Below are 22,972 nucleotides of genomic sequence, written 5' to 3'. Positions count from 1 at the left end.
TCTTCTTAGCTCTGAATGCCATCTACACCTGCTTAGTTGGTCCTTGTCAGCCCAGTGATGTGACGCCTGGATTCTTATTCCACTACCCTTAAGATTTTGCTGATGTCACTTCTTATTGTGATCAAGGAATTAAGTATCGGAGCGTATCGTATCGTCTCGGCCGATACGTCTCGGTATCGGTCATGGCCGAGACGTGACAGGTCGAGACGTATCTTTTTTTTTAAAAATGTAAATGTCTCGAATGTATCGGTATGTATCGACCGATACATATCGATACGATACGATACGATACGATACGGTCGATACGTATCGATACAGACGAGACATGATTTAAACCATTATTTTATTATTTTTGAAATAACGATACATATCGAGACGTCTCGATACGTTTCGATACGTATCGGCAACTTAAAAACCACATGGGCCCAAGTCTTCTCAAAACAGAAAACTCAAGCAGGAGCAGGCTGGCGGAAAAAAAACAGTTCCAGCTTTGAGAAACCATAAAAAAACATCTTTAAACTTGGTTTTTGCCAAAGATTTGTTGAGGGCTTTGATTCCTTTGCCAAAAACGATCCTAAAGGAGGTGAAATCTCATCATTTGCTGCATCTAACAGTCCACATTCGAAATCAAAAGGTGTTCTTGAAGGGCAAGGTAGGTTTTTTGAAAAAAACTTGATTCTTTTGTTTAAATCTTTGATTTTTGGTATTTTTTTTGCTATGATTCAAAGGGAATATGTTAAACTAACTTAGTATTGCATTCTTTGTATACATTTACAAAGATTTGAGTTCAAAATCCATGTTTCTTTGCATTTTTTACCCAAAACCGAAAATTGCTTCTTTAAAATGATTTTTTTTAAAATTTAAAACAAATGCTAATGTATATAATATATGTACTATATTATGTATAGATCTATCACATTCCAAGAAGATTATATATTTACCCTAAAATCTATCACAATAGTCACTCCTATTGTTGAAGACCCTTACAGACATGACTTTGATCCACCCCGACATTCTTCATGGCAATTGAGTGACTTTACATGTAAGAAATTTCATCTTTTAATCTTTTATAACAATTTCAATGTGCCTCACTTGTCTGGTTATTGATTATTCACAATTCTTAGCATATATGCATGATATATGACACAAATTGCTTGTTTATATTGTTTTTATTGTCCAAAAGTGTATTTCCATGTGTATTTTGATCATTTTCATGCGTTTCTGCACCGATCGATACGTATCTCCGATACGATACGATACGTCTCTTAAAATCGCCCGACCGATACGATACCCGATACCGATACTTAAATCCTTGATTGTGATGCATGCTAAACTGGGGCAAGAGTTCTCTTTGTTTTTTTTTCCCCCCTCTTGTGGGGTGGGGGTGGGTTGTGAAGTGAGTTTGTTGTTCTCACTTCTTTTAACAGTGCAATAAAGTTTACTGGTTCTCTTGTGAGGGGATGCAATTGCTATATTGTTGGTTTTATAAATCTATGGGGAGGTGAATTTGGTTCTATGTTAGAAAAAAAATAAAGGGCATACCCAGTGCACAAGGCTCCTGCCAGTGTGGGATCTAGGGAGGGTCATAATGTATGCAGCCTTACCTCTGCTTTCGCGAAGAGGCTGTTTCCAGACTCGAATCCGTGACCACTTGGTCACAATGGAGCAACCTTTACCGTTGCACCAAGGCCCACCCTCTTTGTGAGGGGATGCAATTGCTATATTGTTGGTTTTATAAATTTATGGGGAGGCGAATTTGGTTCTATGTTAGAAGATCCACTTAAATTAGATGATTTAGGAACTGTTTGGCTCTAGGGAAATGTGTTTCTTTTGAGATAGAGGAAGACAATTTAGGAAGGGTGTAGATTAGAAACTGTGCTTTATGCCTAAATCCACTTGGAGGAAGGTGCCCCTGATACTTGTATTTTGGATTCACAATCCAAGTACAAGGCTATTGATTCAATCCTGGGTTAAAAAAACCCTGTTTGGGTTCCCTATGGGCCCACCCAGGTGTACAATAGCAAAAAGTAGATAAGTAATGGCAATTCTGTAAATAACTCCAACTTTATAAGGGGGAGTTGCAGGATCATAAATAGGAAGAATTTTAAATCGAGATTGGTAATTAGATAGAGGGAGGGACAAGGGGGGAATTAGGAATAAATGAATAGGAGTAAACTAGGAATAGATGATAGAATAAGACAAAAGGAATTTCAGTTAAGGAGGGTATTATGGTGGTGTTTAAAATACTGTCATCAGTTGCTTGTCTTCAACCTAACGATAAAGGGGAACCAGACAACTTCTGGGTGAGTGAACTCCCTCACGTCACCACGGATCAGCATGAAACTGGAGGGAAAAAGTTGCAACTTTCAACTCTTTCAAGCTGGACGATAGCAGAACCCATAGATCGAATGACCAAAGGATTAATCAAGCTTTACAGTAATACAAAACCAGCTTTGATTTCTGGTTATATTTCTCAACGGGATTGGTTTGGGAGAACTAGCTTATAGGGTTTTTGGTCACCCAAGGGAGAGTAACTGAGACCCAAGATCTCAGGTTGAAAGGAAAAGGGAGAGAGGGATCGACACCAACCTTTGTGGACTTCTGTTAACACTAGGACAGAAAAGTGGTAGAAGAAAGAAGCCTAAGATCTCAGGTTGAAAGGAAGAGGGAGGGAGGGATTGACACTAGCCTTTGTGGAGTGCTGTTACACTAGTACAGAAAAGAGGTAGAAGAAAGAAGAAAATCACGCAGGGGAAGAGAAGAGAAGAAGAAGGAAGGAGAAGAAGGCCGCTGGACCGTGAGATTTCAACTCAACTTTCCATTCTATTCAATTATGTCCAATGCATTGGGTTACAAACATAATTATAAAAGATAAATTGAAAGTTTCTTAATTATAGTCTAAAACTGAAATAGAAGTACAATCTAACTCTATCTCCTAATTATTTAGCCCAATCTAAAAATTTGCCCATATAAAATTAAAGTGCAAATTACAATAATAAGCCTAGGAAATAGATAAATCCCTACATATCCTACTGGATCGAAACTAAATTTCTCCATCTGAGCTGCCCAACGGGTGTGCGCCGGTCCAAGGAAGTGCTCTTGTATCAGCTATCCCTAATTCAGGAGTTTGAGCCCTCATCCTCTTCCTCATACTGACTCCACCATTACTCCCACTGCTTCACCACCTAAGCAATTGCAGGTCTACAAGTGACGAAACAAAGCGACACCAACAGTTCCGGCTGATCCATCGATACTGCCCTCAACTGATCTTTTTAGTTGTTAATCTTGACTGGCTTTTGTTTCAAATGAACTTAAAAAATGCCTTTCTATACAGTGATCTCGAAGATGAGTTGTATATGGAGCAACCTATTGGGTATGTTGCTCAGGGGGAGAATGCATCCAAGGTTATGGGTTCATGCATTGCTTCTGTGATCATTCTGTTTTTGTTTGTCAACATGGGTCCAAGGTGTTTATCTTGGTTGTGTACATAGATGATATTATTATTTTTGGTGATGACTCCTCTAGAATTGAGGATGTCAAGGCATATCGGCATCGCCGTTTTCATATGAAATATTTGGGAATACTCATATATTTCTTGGGTATCGAAGTTTTTCGTAGTACAAAGGGAATCAGTTTATCTTAGAGGAAGTAGTTCTTGATTTTCTATCTGAGACCGGGATGTTAGGTTCCAAACCTATGGATACTCTCATGGACCCCCATCGGAAGCTTGGAGCGTGTGATGATAAGGAATTTGCAGGTAAACATCAGTGCAAGCATCTTGTTGGAAGCCTTATCTACCTGACTATTACTCGTCCTGATATTTCATTTGTTGTGGGTGTTATTAGTCAGTTTATGGAAAACCCCAAGCAGATCCATTGGGATGCCGCTTGTCGTATTTTAAGGTATCTTAAAGGTGCTTTCGGGGAAAGGTCTTATTTATTGACGTTATGGTCATACTAGAATTATGGGTTACTTTGATGTTGAGTGGGCTAGTGCCATAGTTCAAAATCTCACCTGAATTTTGGAAAGCCATGTCGAGAGGAGATGCTATGTTGAAATGAAAAAAAAAGTGCAATATTTTGGAAATTTTTGTGAAATTTCGGTCATCTCGTTTCAGAAATTTTGACGAAACTTCGGATAATTCGGAAATTTTGGTCTAAAAATGCAACGTTTCGTCAAAATTTCTGTTATTTCGGCATTTTACACCCCAAAATGGCCAAGCAAAACTCAGGAAAAAAATGCAATATTTCAGCGAAATTTTGGTCTGGCTGAAAATGGCCTTCCGAGATGAGATTTAATACTATAGCTAGTGCTGATGGTGATCTTAGATCTACTACTATTAGCAGAACCATGGGTTAGAAAGGGAGAATTAGAGGATAGAATAGCTTAGATTCATTGATAGGTAAGCCCCTCTATTTATAATAGAGAGGAAAGTTACAAAGGGACTGAAACAGACATAACTACCCCTAACTAGCTGACTCAATAAGAGCAGTAATCTAATCCCAATAACTTAACAACTAAGCAAGCCCAAAAGGACCAGAATACCCCCACGATATTGTGGATTACGTATTCCAACACTCCCCCTCAAGCTGGATTATACAAATAAGTAAAGAAAGAAGATCCAGCTTGTAATAATAAGAAAAAAAACTCCAACATTCTAACACTCCCCCCAAGTTGGCGCGTATAAAGTACTAATGCACAACTTGAACAAAATGGGAAGAAACAGAGTTGCAATAGAGTCCAGCTTGACAGATGAATGCAGCTCCCAAATAAACCTTTAAGAACTAGAAAAACAGATTTTCAAAACCTGGGCAGACTTGATCAACAAACCGGGACTGAAATGTCTTCCAAAAAAGGCAGCTTTCACCAATCTTCTATCGCTGTCCACTGATGAATCTTTGACTAATAATCTTGAAGATAAGCAGGAAACAAATGAATCAGGCAGCGGAAATGATCAAGCCAACTGTAGATCCTCATATAGGCACTGTAAATCGTCAAATAGGCAGGCAATAACCAAACATCTTCAATACTCTTCATCTCTCCCTTACGACAAACTCAACCCAATAATGAAGGATACCCAATGGTGGAGAAGATTGATCTTCTATGTTTTGCACCAAGTGTTCCTACTGTACATAATCTCCCCCTCATGTGTAGTAGTACACGTGGACATAACAGAGATGATGTATGAGATAGTGCAAAAGGATAACCTTCCAGAGTTCTCCAAAGGTGCTATGGGTAATGGAAAAGAGGAAGTAATGGCAAAGTAGATTATACCATAAACTTCCAAAGTGGTTATCGGTAAATGCCAAAGGTATGGTAATGTAGTCCTAGGTAGGGGTAATCCCACTAGGAGCCAGGGTAATGGGGTCACACACCAGGGCTGGCCGATTGGGTTAGGGTTCAGAAATCTAGGTCAAAAACTAGGGTTAGGGTTGGATAATGGCAATGGGGTTTTAATGTGCAGGTCTAGGGTACTTTAATGGCGTATAAATAATAGGGTTTGGGAAGGTTTTAAAATTCTGCAATCCTGGACAGGATAGAGTTGCAGGTTTTGGGTTTAGTGGAGTGGAGGAATGGAGCGGATAGAGTGGGAGTTATGGGCTGGGTTTAGGGTCGAGCATAGGGAGAGGTGTGGGGGTTGTGTACTGGAAGTATGGTTCGAAATTGATGGTCAGATCTGTAGTTATGAAGGAGTCCTAGTTAAAGTAGGAGTTGCAGATTTAATGGAGATTAGGTTTTGATGGATGGAGGGGGGGGGTGTGTGGATTAGGTCTAATGAAAGGGGAATGGCTGGACAGATGAAAAGAAGAAGGTTTAAAATCAAAGTACAGGTTCAAACTTACTGAATTGCAAGGACAATGGTAGCAGCTTGATAGCTTGAAGAGACCTCCCGATCTTCACGATGCAATGAGTCGCAGGAGTCCACCCACCCTATCCACCTCGAGATCCACTAGGATATACACTCACAAAGAGCAGCAGCAATGGCAACAAGCATAAAGCTAATTTTTATTAATCAAATTCGTATTCAATGCTGGCCTCCTTTACAAACTTATATAGAAGACTCGAAAATAGACTTAGACACTAAAAAGGAATGGCCTAACCCAATCCTTAACCTATTAGGTAACTTAAACTAACTAGGAAACTAAAATACTAAAAGAAATAGACTCAAAACATGGTTGGACTTATAGAGTCTTAATCTGGCCCAACTTATATCACATGACCACTTAAGTTGTCACATGATCAAAACATGGCTGGACTTATAGAGTCTTAATCTAGTCCAACTTACATCACATGACCACTTAAGTTGTCACATGACCACTTAACCAAGTCACATGATCACTTAAATTGAACCAATTGATTGCAACCAATTTGAACCGGTTCAATTAAAAAACATAAAAATAAACTAAGTATTGGGCTAATCCCATATGCAGCCTATAAACCCCTAGTTTAGGCTCATTAAAGTGGCCTATTACATAGAAAACCCTTGGGATCAAAGGCCCAACATATATATATCTCAACCCTAGACTTATTTCTAATAAAATAAGCCCATTTGGGTGATGAATCTGCATCAACTCTCCCCAGCTTGAAAAAGTTTGTCCTCGAATTTTGCAGTGATGAGGGGGAAACAACTTGTGAGTAGCAACTTTGACCACTCCCAAACAGAACTCTGGTGAGGCAAGAATATTAGGAATAAAGTCTTCGAGGCGTGGAGCTTTCTCTTCAGAGAACCATAGTTGCATAACAAACTCTATGTGCTCGACCTCTTCAAAACAGTATCTTGGATGTCGATGATTTCTTGTGGAGTGTTCTCAACCACCACTTCATCTTCCATGTCCTCAGCCTTGTCTACTTTGCTCTCTTCAGTGTAGACCTCTTCAGTAGTTTCTTCTACCATTATGTTTTGAACCTCCACATCAATTTGATGGCCTAGCTTCTCAATTATGATCTCAACTACTGGTGCAGCTTGTTCTACTTGAATTTCTTTAGCTATCAGTTCTTGAATCTCTTCAACACAAACTGCCTTAGTAGAATCTTCTGTTGGTACATCCGCCATTAGTGAAACTTCAAACACAGTCGATACCACTTGCGTTTGAGTTGACATGTTCGGCAGTCCCTGTGGCTGTACAGTCGATGTGGTCACCTTTGGTTATAACCCTTTTAGAGTAAACAAATGGTATCGACGGTGTCGATCAGGTAGGACACACAAGTTGTTTTCAGGTTCAATCCAACCTTGTCGCTCGTCCAACCAATCACAACCTACTGTAATAAAGCTCTTTGGAAATGGTACCGGCTGACACCAAGTACCGTCAGAGTATGAGGAACGCTCAAATTCAACAAAAACTTTACGTGTAGGCATGATACAAATCTCTCCTGATTGGGACAACATATCCACCACGGATTGTGAAATAATGTTGTTACCTCGCCTCTCATCAATAATTAATATGGTTGTGCTCCCATTGGGTAGACGATCTCGGGTCTTGAAAACAAAGGGAGGTGGGTCTTTCGAGGTTTGGTTGGAGCTTCCCTCCACCATAGCTTTGATGCTAAATAATGTAGTCCTAGGTAGGGGTAATCCCACTAGAAGCCAGGGTAATGGGGTCACACACCAGGGCTGGCTGATTGGGTTAGGGTTCAGAAATCTAGGTCAAAAACTAGGGTTAGGGTTGGATAATGGCAATGGGGTTTATGGGGTTTTAATGTTCAGGTCTAGGGTGCTTTAATGGCATACAAATAATAGGTTTTGGGAAGGTTTTAAAATTCTGCAATCCTGGACAGAATAGAGTTGCAGGTTTTGGGTTTAGTGGAGTGGAGGAATGGAGGGGATAGAGTGGGAGTTATGGGCTAGGGTTAGGGTCAAGTGTAGGGAGAGGTATGGGGGTTGTGTACTGGAAGTATGGTTCGAAATTGATGGTCAGATCTGTAGTTATGAAGGAGTCCTAGTTAAAGTAGGAGTTGCAGGTTTAATGGAGTGATGCAGGTTTATCATAGATATTGGTTTATTTCTTTAGAAATAGGCCTAGGGTTGGGTTATATACATGTTGGGCCTTTGTTCCCAAAGGTTTTCTATGTATTAGGCCACTTTAATGAGCCTAAACTAGGGGTACATAGGTTGCATACGGGATTAGCCCAATACTTAGTTTATTTTTATGTTTTCTAATTGAACCGGTTCAAATTGGTTGCATCCAATTGGTTCAATTTAAGTGATCATGTGACTTGGTTAAGTGGTCATGTGACAACTTAAGTGGTCATGTGATGTAAGTTAGGCTGGATTAGGACTCTATAAGTCCAGCCATGTTTTGAGTCTATTTCCTTTAGTATTTTAGTTTCTTAGTCAATTTAAATTACCTAATAGGGTAGGGATAGGATTAGGCCATTCCTTTTTAGTGTCTAAGTCTATTTTTGAGTCTTCTATATAAATTTGTAAGGGAGGCTAGCATTGTATACGAATTTGATTAATGAAAAAAGCTTTTGCTTGTTGGCTGCCATTGTTGCTGCTCCTGTGCTCCTTGTGAGTGTGCATCCTTGTGGTTCTATCAAGGTGGAAAGGGACTGGTGGAATCCGGTTGACTCCTTACGCCGTGACGGTTGGGAGGATCTTTTTCAAATTCGAAGGTGGCTTTATCACAACTGTCGAAGCTTGCTGTCAGTGGAATCTCCAGTAAGTTTGACGCCAAAATTCTTCTTCTAATCCTCTAATCCTTTCCCCCAATTGATCCCCTTTATTTTTTGTTTGAATCCCATAAACCCTAACTCCATTAAAGCCCAAAACCTGCAACTCAATTCTGTCTAGAATTGCAGAATTTCAAAATTCATCCAAACCCTAACCTTTTTATACCATATTGACCCCCTAGACCTGCCTATTAATACCCTATAAACCCCTTTCCCAATATCCAACCCAAACCCTAGGAATTGACCCAAATCCTAGTGTTGTCCATTCGAATCAGCAGCCCCTTTTGTTATTTGATCCGGTTGTTTGGCTCCTAGTAGGTCTCCTACCTGTCTAGGACTACATTCTGGAAATTAGGGTTTGATGGATGGAGGGGGTGTGTGTGGATTAGGTCTAATGAAAGTGGAATGGCTGGATAGATTAAAAGAAGAAGGTTTAAAATCAAAGTGCGGGTTCAAACTTAATAAATTGCAGAGACAATGGCAGCAACTTGATATCTTGAAGAGACCTCTCGATCTTCACGATGTAAGGAGTCGCAGGAGTCCACCCACCCTATCCATCTTGAGATCCACAAGGATATACACTCACAAAGAGTAGTAGCAATGGCAACAAGCATAAAGCTAATTTTTATTAATCAAATTCGTATTCGATGCTGGCCTCCCTTACAAACTTATATAGAAGACTCAAAAATAGACTTAAACACCAAAAAGGAATAGCCTAACCTAATCCTTAACCTATTAGGCAACTTAAACTAACTAGGAAACTAAAATACTAAAAGAAATAGACTCAAAACATGACTGGACTTATAGAGTCCTAATCCAGCCCAACTTTCAGGTTTCAGTTTTTGCTAATTTTTGGAGGATTGATTACTCCAACTACAAGGACCACTCGACCTCAGTATTAACCTCTTTCCAAGTGTTTGAAGACCCCTAACCCCAATCGATCCTCCTTTTCAGGGTTTTACAAAACCCTGACACATCGATTTTAGGGTTAGGGTTGCTTGCTGCTGCTGGAGCTCTTTGGAGGTGTTTCTACCATCAAGAGGGACATTCTACTTCAACTATTCATGGCTTGAAGAAGTTCTATTACACAAGATAGCTGCTGCCCTATTTTTTCTGCAATTTTTTGTGTTTCTCCCTCTTGAAGATCAAGTCTCAAACATAAATAGAGATTGGTTAATCGTATTGGAGATCCATTCAAGCTACAGAGGACAGCATCTATTCAAATACATCATCAAATTTTTTTTGAAGCCCCCTTCCCTACAATCGATCTCTACTTTCAGGGTTTTTTACAAAACCTCGACTTTAATCGATCTTAGGGGAAGGGATGTCCTATCTTGCCGATTTTTTTAGGGGACTTTTATCACCATCAGAGGAGTATTCGACCCAAGTTTTAGCATTAATCATGGATTTATTATTGAAAAAAATTCAGGTTCATCTTATGGCTCGTTTTTTTCAATTATCAACCTATTTTACTGATTCCTATGTGGCTGGCTACTTCAACTACTTATTGGATCTGCTGAGTTATTATCTTTTTTTTAGGTGATTATAAAATGTATTAAAGCCCTCAAAAGGGAAGAAAAAGTCCATTTAGGACTACACAAGCCCATACGGCTAACAAAAACAAAGTGACAAAAGCCCACATGGGTTTGACCAATGCAACACAAAAGTCCACATGGAGTAAAACAAGAGCAATGAAGCCCAAAGAAAGAAGAAGGGCAACAAAGACAATTCCAGGTAGGGGCCGAGTTATTATCTTATATTTGCTGGTTCTATTGATTGGCTTCTGTAAGCACGACTGGTTGACATGATATTGCTACCTTTATATGGACTACTGCTGCCCTATTATTGAGGCTAAGTATCCTTCTATTGGAGATCGAATTTCTTTCATTGTCGAAGACTCGAATCTACTACCCTGGAGATCAGCTTATTTGGGATTACAACAGTGTGTTCCAAGGGTATTGGTTGCAACTACGAACCTATGCAGTTGTGTGAAGCTCTTCTATTGGTTCATATCCAGCTTACTTTTGGAGCTTGATCCTAGTATTATTCACTAATTCAGATCTGATCCAAGTTTTTGTTGAAGCTTATTACCTCAATTCTGTCCAGATATCTTCGTCAGTTCTATTTAGCATGTGAGAGTTTATAAATTGGAGTTTTGCACACTTGTTCTTCCTTGTTTGAATATTGATTAAGCCTTGAAGATTGGAGCCTTTCCTTACTCCAAATCAGATCTATATACTTATTAGATTTGACTATTAGAGTTAGGTGTTTCTCCCCTGCAGGAATTTTCATCAAAAGTGTTTGTTTGATCGTTTGAAGATGGTAGACAATTTCTATGTTGCATTGTTTTTCTCCATAATTCATTATCCCACTGCTTCTTTTCACTTCACCACCTCTCATATCATACTTTTGGCATATACCCATAACCACCTTGGAAGTTTATGGTATTCTCTAAATTGCCATTTCTTCTCTTTCCATTATCCTTATCACCTTTTGGAAAATTCTGGAATATTATACTTTTGCACTGTTTCTTACAACATCTCCATTTTCTATCCACGTGTACTACTACACGTGAGGGGGGATTATGTACAGTATACCTGCAGCCATTGTAAAAAGTAGAACTTGCAGGAACACTTGGTGCAAAACATAGAAGATTAGTGTTTCCATCATTGCTATTGGGTATCCTTTAAGGGGCAGATTGGTATTAAAGTATTGAAGATGTTTAGTTATTGCCTGCTTATATGAGGTTCTACAGTTGGGTTGATTTTTTCCGCTGTTTGATCTTTTCTGCTGTTTGATTCATCTGCACGCTACCCTAGTTACTTATCTTCAAGATTATCATTCAGAGAATCATCACTGGACAACAATAGAAGATTGGTGAAAGCTGCCTTTTTTAGAAGACATTCCAGTCCCGGTTTGCTGATCAAGTCTACCCAAGTTTTGAAGATCTATTTTTTCAAGTTCTTGAAGGTTTATTTGAGAGCTGCATTCGTATGTCAAGCTGGATTCTGCTACAACTTCGTTTTTTCCCATTTTGTTCAAGTTGGGCATTAGTACCTTGTATGTGCCAACTTGAGGGGGAGTGTTAGCATTATTAGGAGTTCTTTTTTCTTTAGTTCAAGCTGGATCTTCTTTCTTTACTTATTTGTATAATCCAGTTTGAGGGGCAGTGTTGGAATATATAATCCAAAATACCGTGGGGGTATTCTTGTCCTTTTGGGGTAGTTTTATTCTTAAGTTATTAAGTTTAAAGTGGCTATATGGGTTTTAGTCCCACATCGCCTATTTCAGTACCTATCAATGAAAATAAGTCATTCCATTCTCTCATTCTCTCTTTCTAACCCACGATTCTGCCAACAACAATATATTGTGATAATCAAGCTGCGATTTGTATTGCCAGTAATCAGGTTTTCCATGAGAGGACTAAGCATATTGAGGTCGATTATCACTTTGTGAGGAATGTTGTTATGTAAAAATTGATCTCTACACTGTTTTTCAACTCTGGCAATCAACTTGGTGATCTGTTTACTAAGGCATTGTTTAGGCCTATGTTTCTTGGTGGTTGTTGCAAGTTGGGTATGTGGGATATGTATACTCCAGGTTGAGAGGGAGTGTAAGTGTAAACACGATAGGGGGAGCCCCCCTATTGTGGTGTTTGTGTTAAGTAGTTGAGTTAGGGAGTGTAAGTGTAAATACGATAGGGGGAGCCCCCCTATTGTGGTGTTTGTGTTAAGTAGTTGAGTTTATATTTATGTGTGTTTGTGTCTTTTAGTTATTTACTTTAAGTTGTAAGTTGTAAGCTGTAAGGTGTTGTCTGTCTTGGACTCTTAGTGGTTTCCTACTAAGAGTTTGATTCTGGTTTTATTATAAAGGTACTGCTAGTCCACAATAGGGATTATCTCATCCCATCGTGTTCAGACCTTTTGATGCAGTAGTGGTTGTTGATTGGACAAATATGACCAACTTTAGAAACCCAAACCCAGATGGAACTGGTCCAACCCGGGTTTTTGGTTTAACAAGGGTTGGAAGTAGGCTAGTTATTTTATTTTGAATTCTATTTAGTTTTAGGGTATATTTGCATGTACCCAACATTGGAAAACAAGATGGAATAGACAAGAATTGGTTTTTATTGCTTTGAGTGAGTGGGTAATAATGGGCTTCCTCCTTCCCCCCTCCCTGCAACTCTGAGGCCCTATCTCAGGTTTTTTTCCCTTCCATAATCGACCCTCCACCAATTTGCTATCAGAGCCGAAGTTCCCCATCAATCTCTCTGCTTCCTTCTCTGTTCTTCCTCCTTCCTTTCTTCCCTTTCCTTTCATTTTTTTTCTGCTACCGATTTGCCTGCACGACACTAACAGTACCAGTAACCCCTCCTCTCGGTTCCCAGAGGCTACCTTCGTGCAACAATCCTCTCCATCTCCCATCTCCCGTAGCAACCTAACCCTTTCCCTGTGACCCCGATTCCATCTTAATCCCCTCCCTTTGATTCCTGTAGGCAACCTTTTTAGGATTCTGCCATGTCAAAAAAAAAAAAGAAAAACCTTTTCTTCCCTAACCTACTGCCTCCATTGAAAACACAATCCCACCCCCTTCAACTCCTACAGAAAAACCCTTTCCTTTTGATTCCCACTCCATTCCTTCGATTCTTATCGACAATAACCCCACCGCCCCCACTCCCTTTTCCCCATGACCTTGATTGTACCCCTTTCTAGGGTTCCACCAGAACGAAACAGAAAAGGAAAAAAAAAAAGAACTCATACCTGGTTTCAAACTCAACCTTCATCCACCACAGTTGGTCGTCGAAGTACCCACCAATTCCGCTGCTGGTCATCAAAGATCCATGGATTCCCACCGCTCTCTCTTAGATTCCTACCGCTGCTTGCCTATTGCCAGAGGAAGACAACCCCAACAAATATTCTACCCCTCTCAATGATAAGTCTCCTTTCTTTTTACCTTAACTTTTTTCCACTATTACCCCCTCTAGTTTAGTTGCTTTTAAAACTTAAACCCCTCCCCTATGTCATCTACATTAGTATGTTTAAAAATTTTATTATCCTTTTATACCCCTCTAGTAGCCTTTTTCTCCTATATGTAATAATCTCTTGTGCGCTTAGTTGAACTTCCCATAATTAAGATACTGCCACCCTATTGTGACTTTCACTTTACTTACGATTTTGCCATTGTTATCATAAACTTTAATTCATTTACAGTTCTGCCCCTAACTCCTTTATTTGAGTAGCCTCCTATTTGTGTGGACCCATTGCGATTCTGAATAGAGTTTCCGAACCTCTGGATCGCCACCAATTTGGAAATTCTATCCATATTCTTTACCATGGTGGCCAATAATGAGATTCTCTAACAGGCTAACAGCTCAACTCTTATAAAGGAGAAACCGATGCAAAGATTGACACCGTTACTGGTGGCTTCTGATAAAGGAAGAGTCCTATGCAATCTAGGTGTTCTTCCAACCCCAGCTCACAGTGTCCGTCTCATGGTACACCGCCATCAACACCACCACCACTACATTATACACCACCACTACCACCTCCACTATATGGAATTGGTCGATATGATGATTATTGATCTAAAAGAAGAGCTAGTTTGGTGATGCCAACCCAGAGCAATACCTTGACTGGGCTCACAGTTTGGAAATCTTTTTCAGATGGTACGGATTGACCGAGGCTAGAAAGATTTTATTTGCTAAGGCTAAATTGAACAGCACGGCTCGAGTCTGGTGGATCAAGCACCAGCAACAGAATTGGACTCAAGGCATTGGGTTAGTCAATACTTGGGTTGAGATTCTTGCCTACCAACTACAAGCAACGCATGCACCTCAGATTTGCGCAATTGAGACAGGAAAGTATGACAGTTGAGGAGTATGTCGCCAGGTTTTACCATCAGTCGCTCGATCTAATTTTGAGTGGGATGAATTGGTATTGGTGGCACAATTCTGCAATGGTTTGCACTCGTAGATCAGTGTTGTAGTAGCATCCAACTAACTGCCTACAATGGAGGATGTTGTACACGTGGCATATCAGGTAGAAGCATAGTTGTCATGGCATCGCCATAGCGTCCTGGCGTTGGGGGAAAGGGCATATCAAGGTCCGCCATGGTATATGTATAAATATCGAGCGATATGGCGTCGCCGTGGACGCCATACCATGATATATGGGTATGTCAACCGATATTTGAACATTTAATGTATAAAAGTCAGGTTTATATATATATATATATATATATATATATATATATATTAAAAACGATTTAATAACTTAGATGCTTTTTCGTTAATGTGTATTGGAAAAGTTACACCTCCAATACACATTATCATAAAATTTAAAAATATTAAACATAATAACTTATACCCTAATGGGGGGAAATAGAAATCGTAAAAGGGAAAATCGAGAGGAGAGGGATCGTGACTCCGGCAACGGTAACTTCCTCGCTTCCTGCAATTCTCGAGTCTCGGCAGCCTTCGAACAAGTTCGAAGTTCGAACTTCTCCAGTTCTCCGGCAATCTCCAGGACTCCAACTCTCCAAGTAAGTAAATTTTATTTATTTTTTAATTTGGATCTTCTTCCTCCTCCCAGGCAGACCTCGTCTTCTTCTTCTTAACTTCTTCTCCTCCCAGCCTCTGGTAGTGATTACAGCCAGTAGGATCGTTTTTTTATTTTATTTTTTCTCTTGCCTTGCACAGCCACATTTACACACAGAGACAGGGAGAGAGTCGAGAGACAGAGGGGGGGGATTTATTTCAGTTAGTAGTCCGCGACTCCTCTCGGTTTTTTTTTTTCTTTTTTCTTTTTTCTTCTTTGCTTGTCACATCCACGAGAGATAGGGACATAGTCGAGACACGAGAGGGGGAGGGATTTATTCCACGATCTTGTAACCATAGTCCTCTCGGTTTTTTTTTTTTTCTTCTTCTTGCCTTGCAACTAGCTTGCTTACAGTTGCAGACCTTGGGACTTCTTGCCTTGCATTTTTTTTTTTCTTCTTCTTACCCTGCACAGTGCACACATACACACAGTGTCACACACAGAGACAGGGAGAGAGTCGAGAGACAAAAGGGGGGAGGGATTTATTACAGTTGAACTATCTCTGTTTTTTGTTTTTTTTTTTTCCTTTTTCTTGCCTTGCAGTTGCAGGGTTGCACAGTCACAGAGAAGGTGTTTGTTTTTTATTTTTTTCTTCTTCTTACCTTGCACACAGGCACACAGGCACAGGCCCACACATACATAGTTACACTTACACACACAGAGACAGGGAGAGAGTCGAGAGACAAGGGGGGGAGGGATTTAATAGTTATTACAGCCAGTAGTCCATCACTATTCACTATTCACTGATTTAATAGTTATTACACTTTCATGAATTAAACCATAGTATATTAGTAGTACACTTTCATGTTGATTTTTTGATGTTATAGGACATATATTATAGCATACTAAATGACGTTAAAAATAGAGAAAATAAAAAATAAAACATGGTCGACATGCTCGCCATGGCGGGCGACATGTCGATATATCGACGTGACACCCCTCCACCAACTTGGATCGCCGTGACGCCGTGACAACTATGGGTAGAAGAGAGTTTGAAACAGCCATACACTTGAAGGGCTTTTACATATACTTTCCCTAGGGTTAATAGTTCCAGTCAGCTGCAGTCCTCTCCTCAAGAAAAGTCATTCAGTAAACTACAGGCTAGTGGTTCATCTATGGCATCTTCACGATCTAACCGACCGTATTCTCCACCTCGACATGGTTCCGACAGACCTCTTGTGATGCCAAATGCTGCCATTCAGTGTTTTACCTACAAAGGGTACGGACATAATAGTGCTCAATGTCCCAACCATTTGGTGGCTTATATTGATAAGGATTCTTTTATACCCTTATGTTCCAAAAGAGCACCTCAGTTTCGAGACAGTTGATTTGGAGGCAAAACATGAGCCAGGTGAAGTCAACGGTAATGACAGTGATGTGGAGCGACACCCTTGTTATGTTTTTCGCCTTGTTTTGACCACTCATAAGGTCACTGAGGATGGAGATTTTTGCCGTAGCAGTATCTTCCAGATCCGCGTGAAGTGCAATGATCTGTTATGTAGTCTGGTGATTGATGGAGGTAGTTGTATTAATGTCGTCTCTGAAGACGCTATTTGGAAGTTGGGATTGCTGACAAAGCCACATCCAACTCCCTACAAATTCGCATGGGTAAACAACACTAATCTCAAGATTACTTATTGGTGTTTGCTCACCTACTCTATTGGTGGATTTGTGGATATAGTACAATGCGACGTCATCCCTATGGAGGTGTGTCATATTCTTCTTGATTGACTGTGGCTGTTTGATAAGAAGGTACAACATTGTGGGCATGTGAATACCTACCCCTTCAAGAACGGCAACAAAGCCATGAAGTTTCTTCCCGCTAAAGATCTCCCCAACAGTAACCTAAAAACGGTAGCAGGATCATTTCTCTTGCAGGGTGTTAACTCAAATAGCCTTCTTGGTCCTTGTATTAACTTGATGAAGTCGAGTTCTTTTCAGAGGAGGCGTATTGATGCTGTAGCACTTGATTGGTTGGACAAATATGACAGACTTTGGAAATCCAAACCTAGATGGAACCGGTCCAACCCGGGTTTTTGGTCCAACAAGGGTTGGAAGTAGGCTAGTTATTTTATTTTGAACTCTATTTAATTTTGGAGTTGGTTTACAAGTTAATTTCAGTCCTTGAGTCTAATTAAGAGTCTTGTTATTTTCCTTTATATATTTGCATATACCCAACGTTGGAAAACGGAATGGAATAGACAAGAATTGGGTTTTTCTGAGTAAGTGTGTAATCATGAGCTTCCTCCTTTCCCCCTGTAACTTTGAGACCCTATCTCAGGTTTTCTTCCCTTCCCTAATCGGCCCTCATTCACCATCTTCTCTCTATCTCCTTCCTATTCTCCTTCTCAAGCTCGGTGAGTGCTGATTGCAGGTTTCTATGCTGCTGCAGTTATAACACTGGTAATTCTTCTAGATTCAAAGCTGCCTCTAATTTTTGCGTGTTGGATGGTTTTCCTTGATAATCTCTTGTTTGGTAAGGAAGAACTTTAGTGCTCGGGATCGAATGGCATGGAATTTGTTTACTTCAGCAATAGTTGTACATGTGGCAGGGGAGGAATTGCCACATCGTTGAAATCAAAAGTCAACTTCTGTGGACTATCTAATAAATCCAGTAGGACCAGTCATACTTCTTTTAGGACCAATTGGGGCGGTATAGTTCATGATGCTTTCTAAGACTATTCTTGTGCTTATTGTCTTTAGCTGACTTCTTTTTTTTAATGAGTAGAACTGATTATTACCTCAATTTTGTACACCTGGGGAGTTGCTTACTCTCATACTATCATACTTACTGCTTTTTTAGACAATGATTGGGACTAAAAATGGCTGTCAATCACCATGGCACAAAGAGTATGTCTGCTGGTTCTAATGTCTTGGAAAAAGGGTATGCCTAGAAGAACCTTTTGATATCTCAACTCTCAATGAATAATCACATGATTGATCCTATTTGAAATTCAATTCACTAATTTGAATAAGATGATTGGGCATCTGGGCACAGATATGCCCTCTATTTTAGGAATTGGCCGTCTTAGAGAAGTAATAAAAGAACAAGGTATACTACTATACTCCCTGGTTAGAGACTTCTAAAATATCTTATAGACCGAGATCTTAAACCAACTATTTTGGAAATTATCCCCTGGTTCTTCTCTCTGATGTGTGATCAAATTCCTGTAGAAGTTCTTAGTTTATGCTCCACTTGTTGAAAACTTTTGTAATTTATCTTGTTCCTCTTCAATGCGCAGACGCAAGGAATGAGGGCGGGAGTGCTTCCATATAGGAGTACACTATCTGCTTTGCGAAGAATAGCTCATGAGGAGGGTATTCGTGGATTATACAGGTTGTGTATCACCTGTCCTTTTATTAGTTGATATGTGTCAGTGTGTCTTCTTCCAATGACGTCTCTGATTTTTATATGGTATACAGTGGTCTTGTGCCTGCATTGGCAGGAGTTAGCCACGTTGCAATCCAGTTCCCAACATATGAGAAGATTAAATTTTACTTGGCTAAGAGAGGTAATTTTCATCCTATTTTTATCCCTTTTGGCATACAAGAATGTTTAGTTATTGCTGCTGATCCTATGTCATTATATCAGACAATACCACCACGGATACACTCAGTGCACGTGATGTTGCGGTTGCCTCATCAGTATCCAAAATAATTGCATCGACCTTGACATATCCACATGAGGTATCATATCCTAAACACATTGAAAGTGTCTCAAATATCATATCCCTACTTTCCTTTTCCTTTCTTGATCGTTTTGCAGTTGGACTTTCTTTTCTTATAAAGTACCCCGAGGGTTCTTATGTTACTGGGGGAAGAGTTGAGAAGGTTATTGCTCCCCCAGTATATTTCCTTTGAATTCTTTATATTGTTTGCCAAGAATCTTAAATATTGACTAAAAATGCAAAATAAAAGGAAAAAAAAAAGGGGGGAGGGGAAGTGATTCTGTATTACCAACTTGATGTAGAGCTGAAGACCTTCTCATGTAGGAAGACCAAGGGAGGAGGCCAAACCGTGGCCTACCTTGTTGCTGATTTACTGTTTTCTATACTTAGTTTATTTTGATGTCTTTTGATTTTAGTTGTTCAATTGAACCTGGTCCAATATGGTTCGATTTAAGTTGTCTAATTTAATACTTTAGTTAGCTATTAATTAGTTGGGTCCACATCACTTTAAGTCGACAAAGGCTGGAGTTAGACTTTTAAAATGAATGTGCTTTGTAATAAAGAGCCGATTGGGGATTTCCCAATCCAACTCAAAACTCTTCTTTTTTTTTTTGGGGGGGGGGGGGGGTGGCGCTTTATAAAGACTAAGCATGGAAAGCTTCTCTCATCTACGATTTGAAAAAACAAGCCATTGCTTCTGCTGCAACTCTTCTTCTTTAAAGAAGAAACCTTGTGTGCGATCAAAGGAAGGGATTTGTGTTTGATCCTATTGACACCTTGCGGTGAGAATCCCTGGTGGATCATCTTTATGTTCATGTTCTCTGATACCACTTGATATAGTACTGGATTAAATATTCAAAACAGGAGCCAAACAACAAGATCTTTCACAAAGAACAAATTTCCTAGTTAAGGAGAAAACAAATAAAACAGTATCCAATGGTCTGATGGGCCTGAAATTGAGGTCGAGTTGTCTATTCAGTAGATGGAATGGTTGCTGAAAATTTCAGATTAATCCACGGGTTGGATTAGAAAGTATGCAACAATCCTAGTAGGAATAGGACTAGGGGTAAAATAGTAATTTAATTAATAAATTTAGGCTTCAGAAATTAAGAAAGGTTGATGGAATCAATCATGAGCAAAGACATATAATCAGTACTCAAACAAGTCAATGCAAATACATCATCAAAAGGGGCTTGTTTGCTTAGGAATAAGTCTAGAGTTGGGTTATATATATGTTGGGCCTTTGGTCCATGGGGTTTTCAATGTAATATCACCTTCTTCATCCATTAACAAGTAAAAATAAAGGGAGTACCCAGTGCACTAGACTCCTGCCACTGCGGGGTCTGGGGAGGGTCATAATGTACGCCTTACCTCTACTTTCGCTGAGAGGTTGTTTCCAGACTCAAACCCGTGACCACTTGGTCACAATGGAGCAACCTTTACCAGTGCACCAAGGCCCACCCTTATCCATTAACCAGTAAATATTCTTTTATTTTCCTGCAACTAGACCCTACTTTCTAGAAGATCACACGTAACACTTTTTTTAGATTAAGCAAACCAGCCGTTGGATTTGGCTGAAATTTGGATTTAATATTAAGAACCCTAAAGATCTCGGTTTAAATCTCACTCAATTCTGACCAGCCGATTGGCTGCTGGAGTGAAATCTCTGTTTTGCCCTTTGCCTTGTTAAACACCGTTTTACATCTGAATCTGATTTCATGAATCCATTTAGTTTCTGATTACAGGTTAATTTCATATATGAAATCAGCAACCTATCTTCACTTTCAAACCCTAATTCCATTAGTTATTTTATTTTCACCCCTAGTCCTATTGCTACTAGGACTTAGCCTACTTGCTGATCTGACCTTCCGATTAGGTTCAGATTTCCAGAAAATCTTCCCTATGTTGTTTGTTAAACTCGATCTCAGTTTGAGTCCTAACCTACCATATGATCTTGTGATATTGATAATCTTCCCACATCTGGAATTATTTCTCTTTGAAAAGATCTTGTTTTGGTACTGTTTTGATTACTCAATTACAGTTCTACAGTACAGGTTCAGCAAATCAGAATTGATTCAGGCATGAAATAAGGTTTTGATGGAGAAAGGGTAAAATCGAGATTTCACCATTATAGACAATCGGCTGGTCAGAAGACTCAGAACAGCCTGAATCTTGGATTGAGTTTCTCAATTAGGGTTACTGAGATTAATGATCTGATGGTTGCATTGGTAATTTCAAAAAACATGTAGCATGCAATTTTCTAAAAGCAAGGATTCTGGTTGCAGAAAATTCTTGATAACAACACTTTACTTGTTAATGGCTGTGAATAGAGAAGAAGAATAATAAACTCAATTAAACAATGGAAGCAGAGAACATGAACATAAAGATGATCCACCTGGGCTTCTCACTGCAAGGTGTCAATTGGATCGAACCCCAATCCCTTCCCTTGATCACAGACAAGTTTTTTTCCTTTGAGAAGATTTGTAGTAGCAGCAATGACTTATTTTTTTTAAATTGTTGATAAGAGAACAGCCAGGAGCCAACCAATAAAGTGGTAGCAATGATGTACTACTCGTCTCCTAAGTTCCAATGCTAGAGATGTTATGTATTTTTACTAGAGCTACACAATGGGCTCGCCATCGATTGATCTTATTATTCCTAAGCTTTATTCTCAGTTTGGACTAGAACATCAGTCATTACATTTAACCTACTAAACTTCAATTTCTGTTTTATTGTTTAACATCATTCAAGCCTGAGATTACAACCTGCGATATCCCCTGTTTCTAATTTTTCCCTGCCATATATCTGTTTTATCAACTGAAACAGATTTTGTCCTCTGTTAGGATTGAGACTTGATGGTATTAAAGGGGGTCCCATTATTGACCTTCGAGCAGGGTATTTCCCTGATCTGAGGCTTGGTTCTGCTGATTTTAGAAATCTACTGTTTTTCTGTTTCATGTTCTATTTTAGATCTGGATTTTCAAGTTACTTTTAATCTAGCCTTTAGATCAGATTTATACTTTGGGATTTGATTTAGATAGCCAAGAAGGGACTTCGATTTAAGTTTCAGACTTACCTGACTTCCAGATTTTGATTAATTAGAGATTTCCTATTTTCTGGATTTCAATTTCAGATTTGATGAAATCTTTAATTACTTTAAGTTCGACTGGTCAATCATTACCATCTTCTGAAGGACATCTCTACTGTTTATTTGTGATTGACTGATAAAGTTTGACCTTCATCTGAGAAGATTGACTTTTTGGGTTTGCTTGGGATCTTGGAAGGGAGGTGTGTAGCTTGAATGTAGTTCATCCTACCTACCTCCCACCAGTTCACCAAGTAATTACCTGTATTTTTAATTTTTTATTTTCCCTCTCCCTGTGCAGGTGGTGCGCTCAAGGCTTCAAGAACAGGGGCACCACTCAGAGAAGCGATATTCTGGTGTAATTGATTGCATTAAGAAAGTCTTTGAGAAAGAGGGTATTCCTGGATTCTACCGTGGTTGTGCCACCAACCTACTCAGGACCACCCCAGCTGCTGTTATCACATTCACCAGCTTTGAAATGATTCACCGGTTTCTTGTCAATCTGTACCCTCCTGAGCCTCAACCTCAGACATTGTGAATACAGATTTGACTCTTGTCTGATATCTTTGAAGCTCTATTGATTTTTTGGGGAACTGCAGATCCACTTGAAGGAAATTTAATTCAGCCAGCAAATATTCGTCCAATTGATGGTTAAAATCCAAGATTAGATTTGTATATTTAGTCATTACATGGTGCTCCATGGCAGTGCCAACAGCATTTTCAGCCTGGTTTAGCTTTTTAAGGTTGGGGAACAATTCTACTGAAAAAAGGTTGGTAACAGAGTGTATTATGTTCATAGGCCTCAATACCTCTAGTCGTAATATTGGCTTTTTGGGGGGTGGGGTGGTCCTTGTAGTGACATTCTGATGATGACGATTACAAAATTCGTTTGGTGTTGGTCGGACATTTAGTCATTAATTAATACATAGTTGTTATTTTTTTGGTACCTTTAA

General features: G+C 39.5%; 1 protein-coding gene and 1 long non-coding RNA gene across 3 annotated transcripts in view; one reads left to right on the top strand and one right to left on the bottom strand.

Moving 5' to 3' along the window:
- Nucleotides 1-14,537, bottom strand: part of LOC122667444 — a 19,651-nt gene extending 5,114 nt beyond the window's left edge. The window contains exons 1-2 of the long non-coding RNA XR_006333798.1: nucleotides 14,286-14,537; nucleotides 4,904-4,910 (exon numbers count right to left, since the gene is read on the bottom strand). This is a non-coding gene — a long non-coding RNA (uncharacterized LOC122667444). The remainder of the gene's footprint in view (nucleotides 1-4,903; nucleotides 4,911-14,285) is intronic.
- The window catches only part of LOC122667443 (nicotinamide adenine dinucleotide transporter 1, chloroplastic-like), a 25,748-nt gene extending 2,776 nt beyond the window's left edge, over nucleotides 1-22,972 (top strand). For both annotated transcript variants that reach the window (XM_043863714.1, XM_043863713.1), the window contains exons 6-9: nucleotides 18,509-18,603; nucleotides 18,690-18,778; nucleotides 18,859-18,953; nucleotides 22,321-22,972. In XM_043863714.1, the coding sequence (XP_043719649.1) occupies nucleotides 18,509-18,603; nucleotides 18,690-18,778; nucleotides 18,859-18,953; nucleotides 22,321-22,557 (516 nt within the window). In that variant the 3' untranslated portion in view covers nucleotides 22,558-22,972. The remainder of the gene's footprint in view (nucleotides 1-18,508; nucleotides 18,604-18,689; nucleotides 18,779-18,858; nucleotides 18,954-22,320) is intronic.

Source organism: Telopea speciosissima, chromosome 7 (genome assembly GCF_018873765.1).
Source record: "Telopea speciosissima isolate NSW1024214 ecotype Mountain lineage chromosome 7, Tspe_v1, whole genome shotgun sequence".
In the NCBI taxonomy this organism is placed as follows: Eukaryota; Viridiplantae; Streptophyta; class Magnoliopsida; order Proteales; family Proteaceae; genus Telopea; species Telopea speciosissima.
This window is presented reverse-complemented; position numbering and strand designations above follow the sequence as displayed.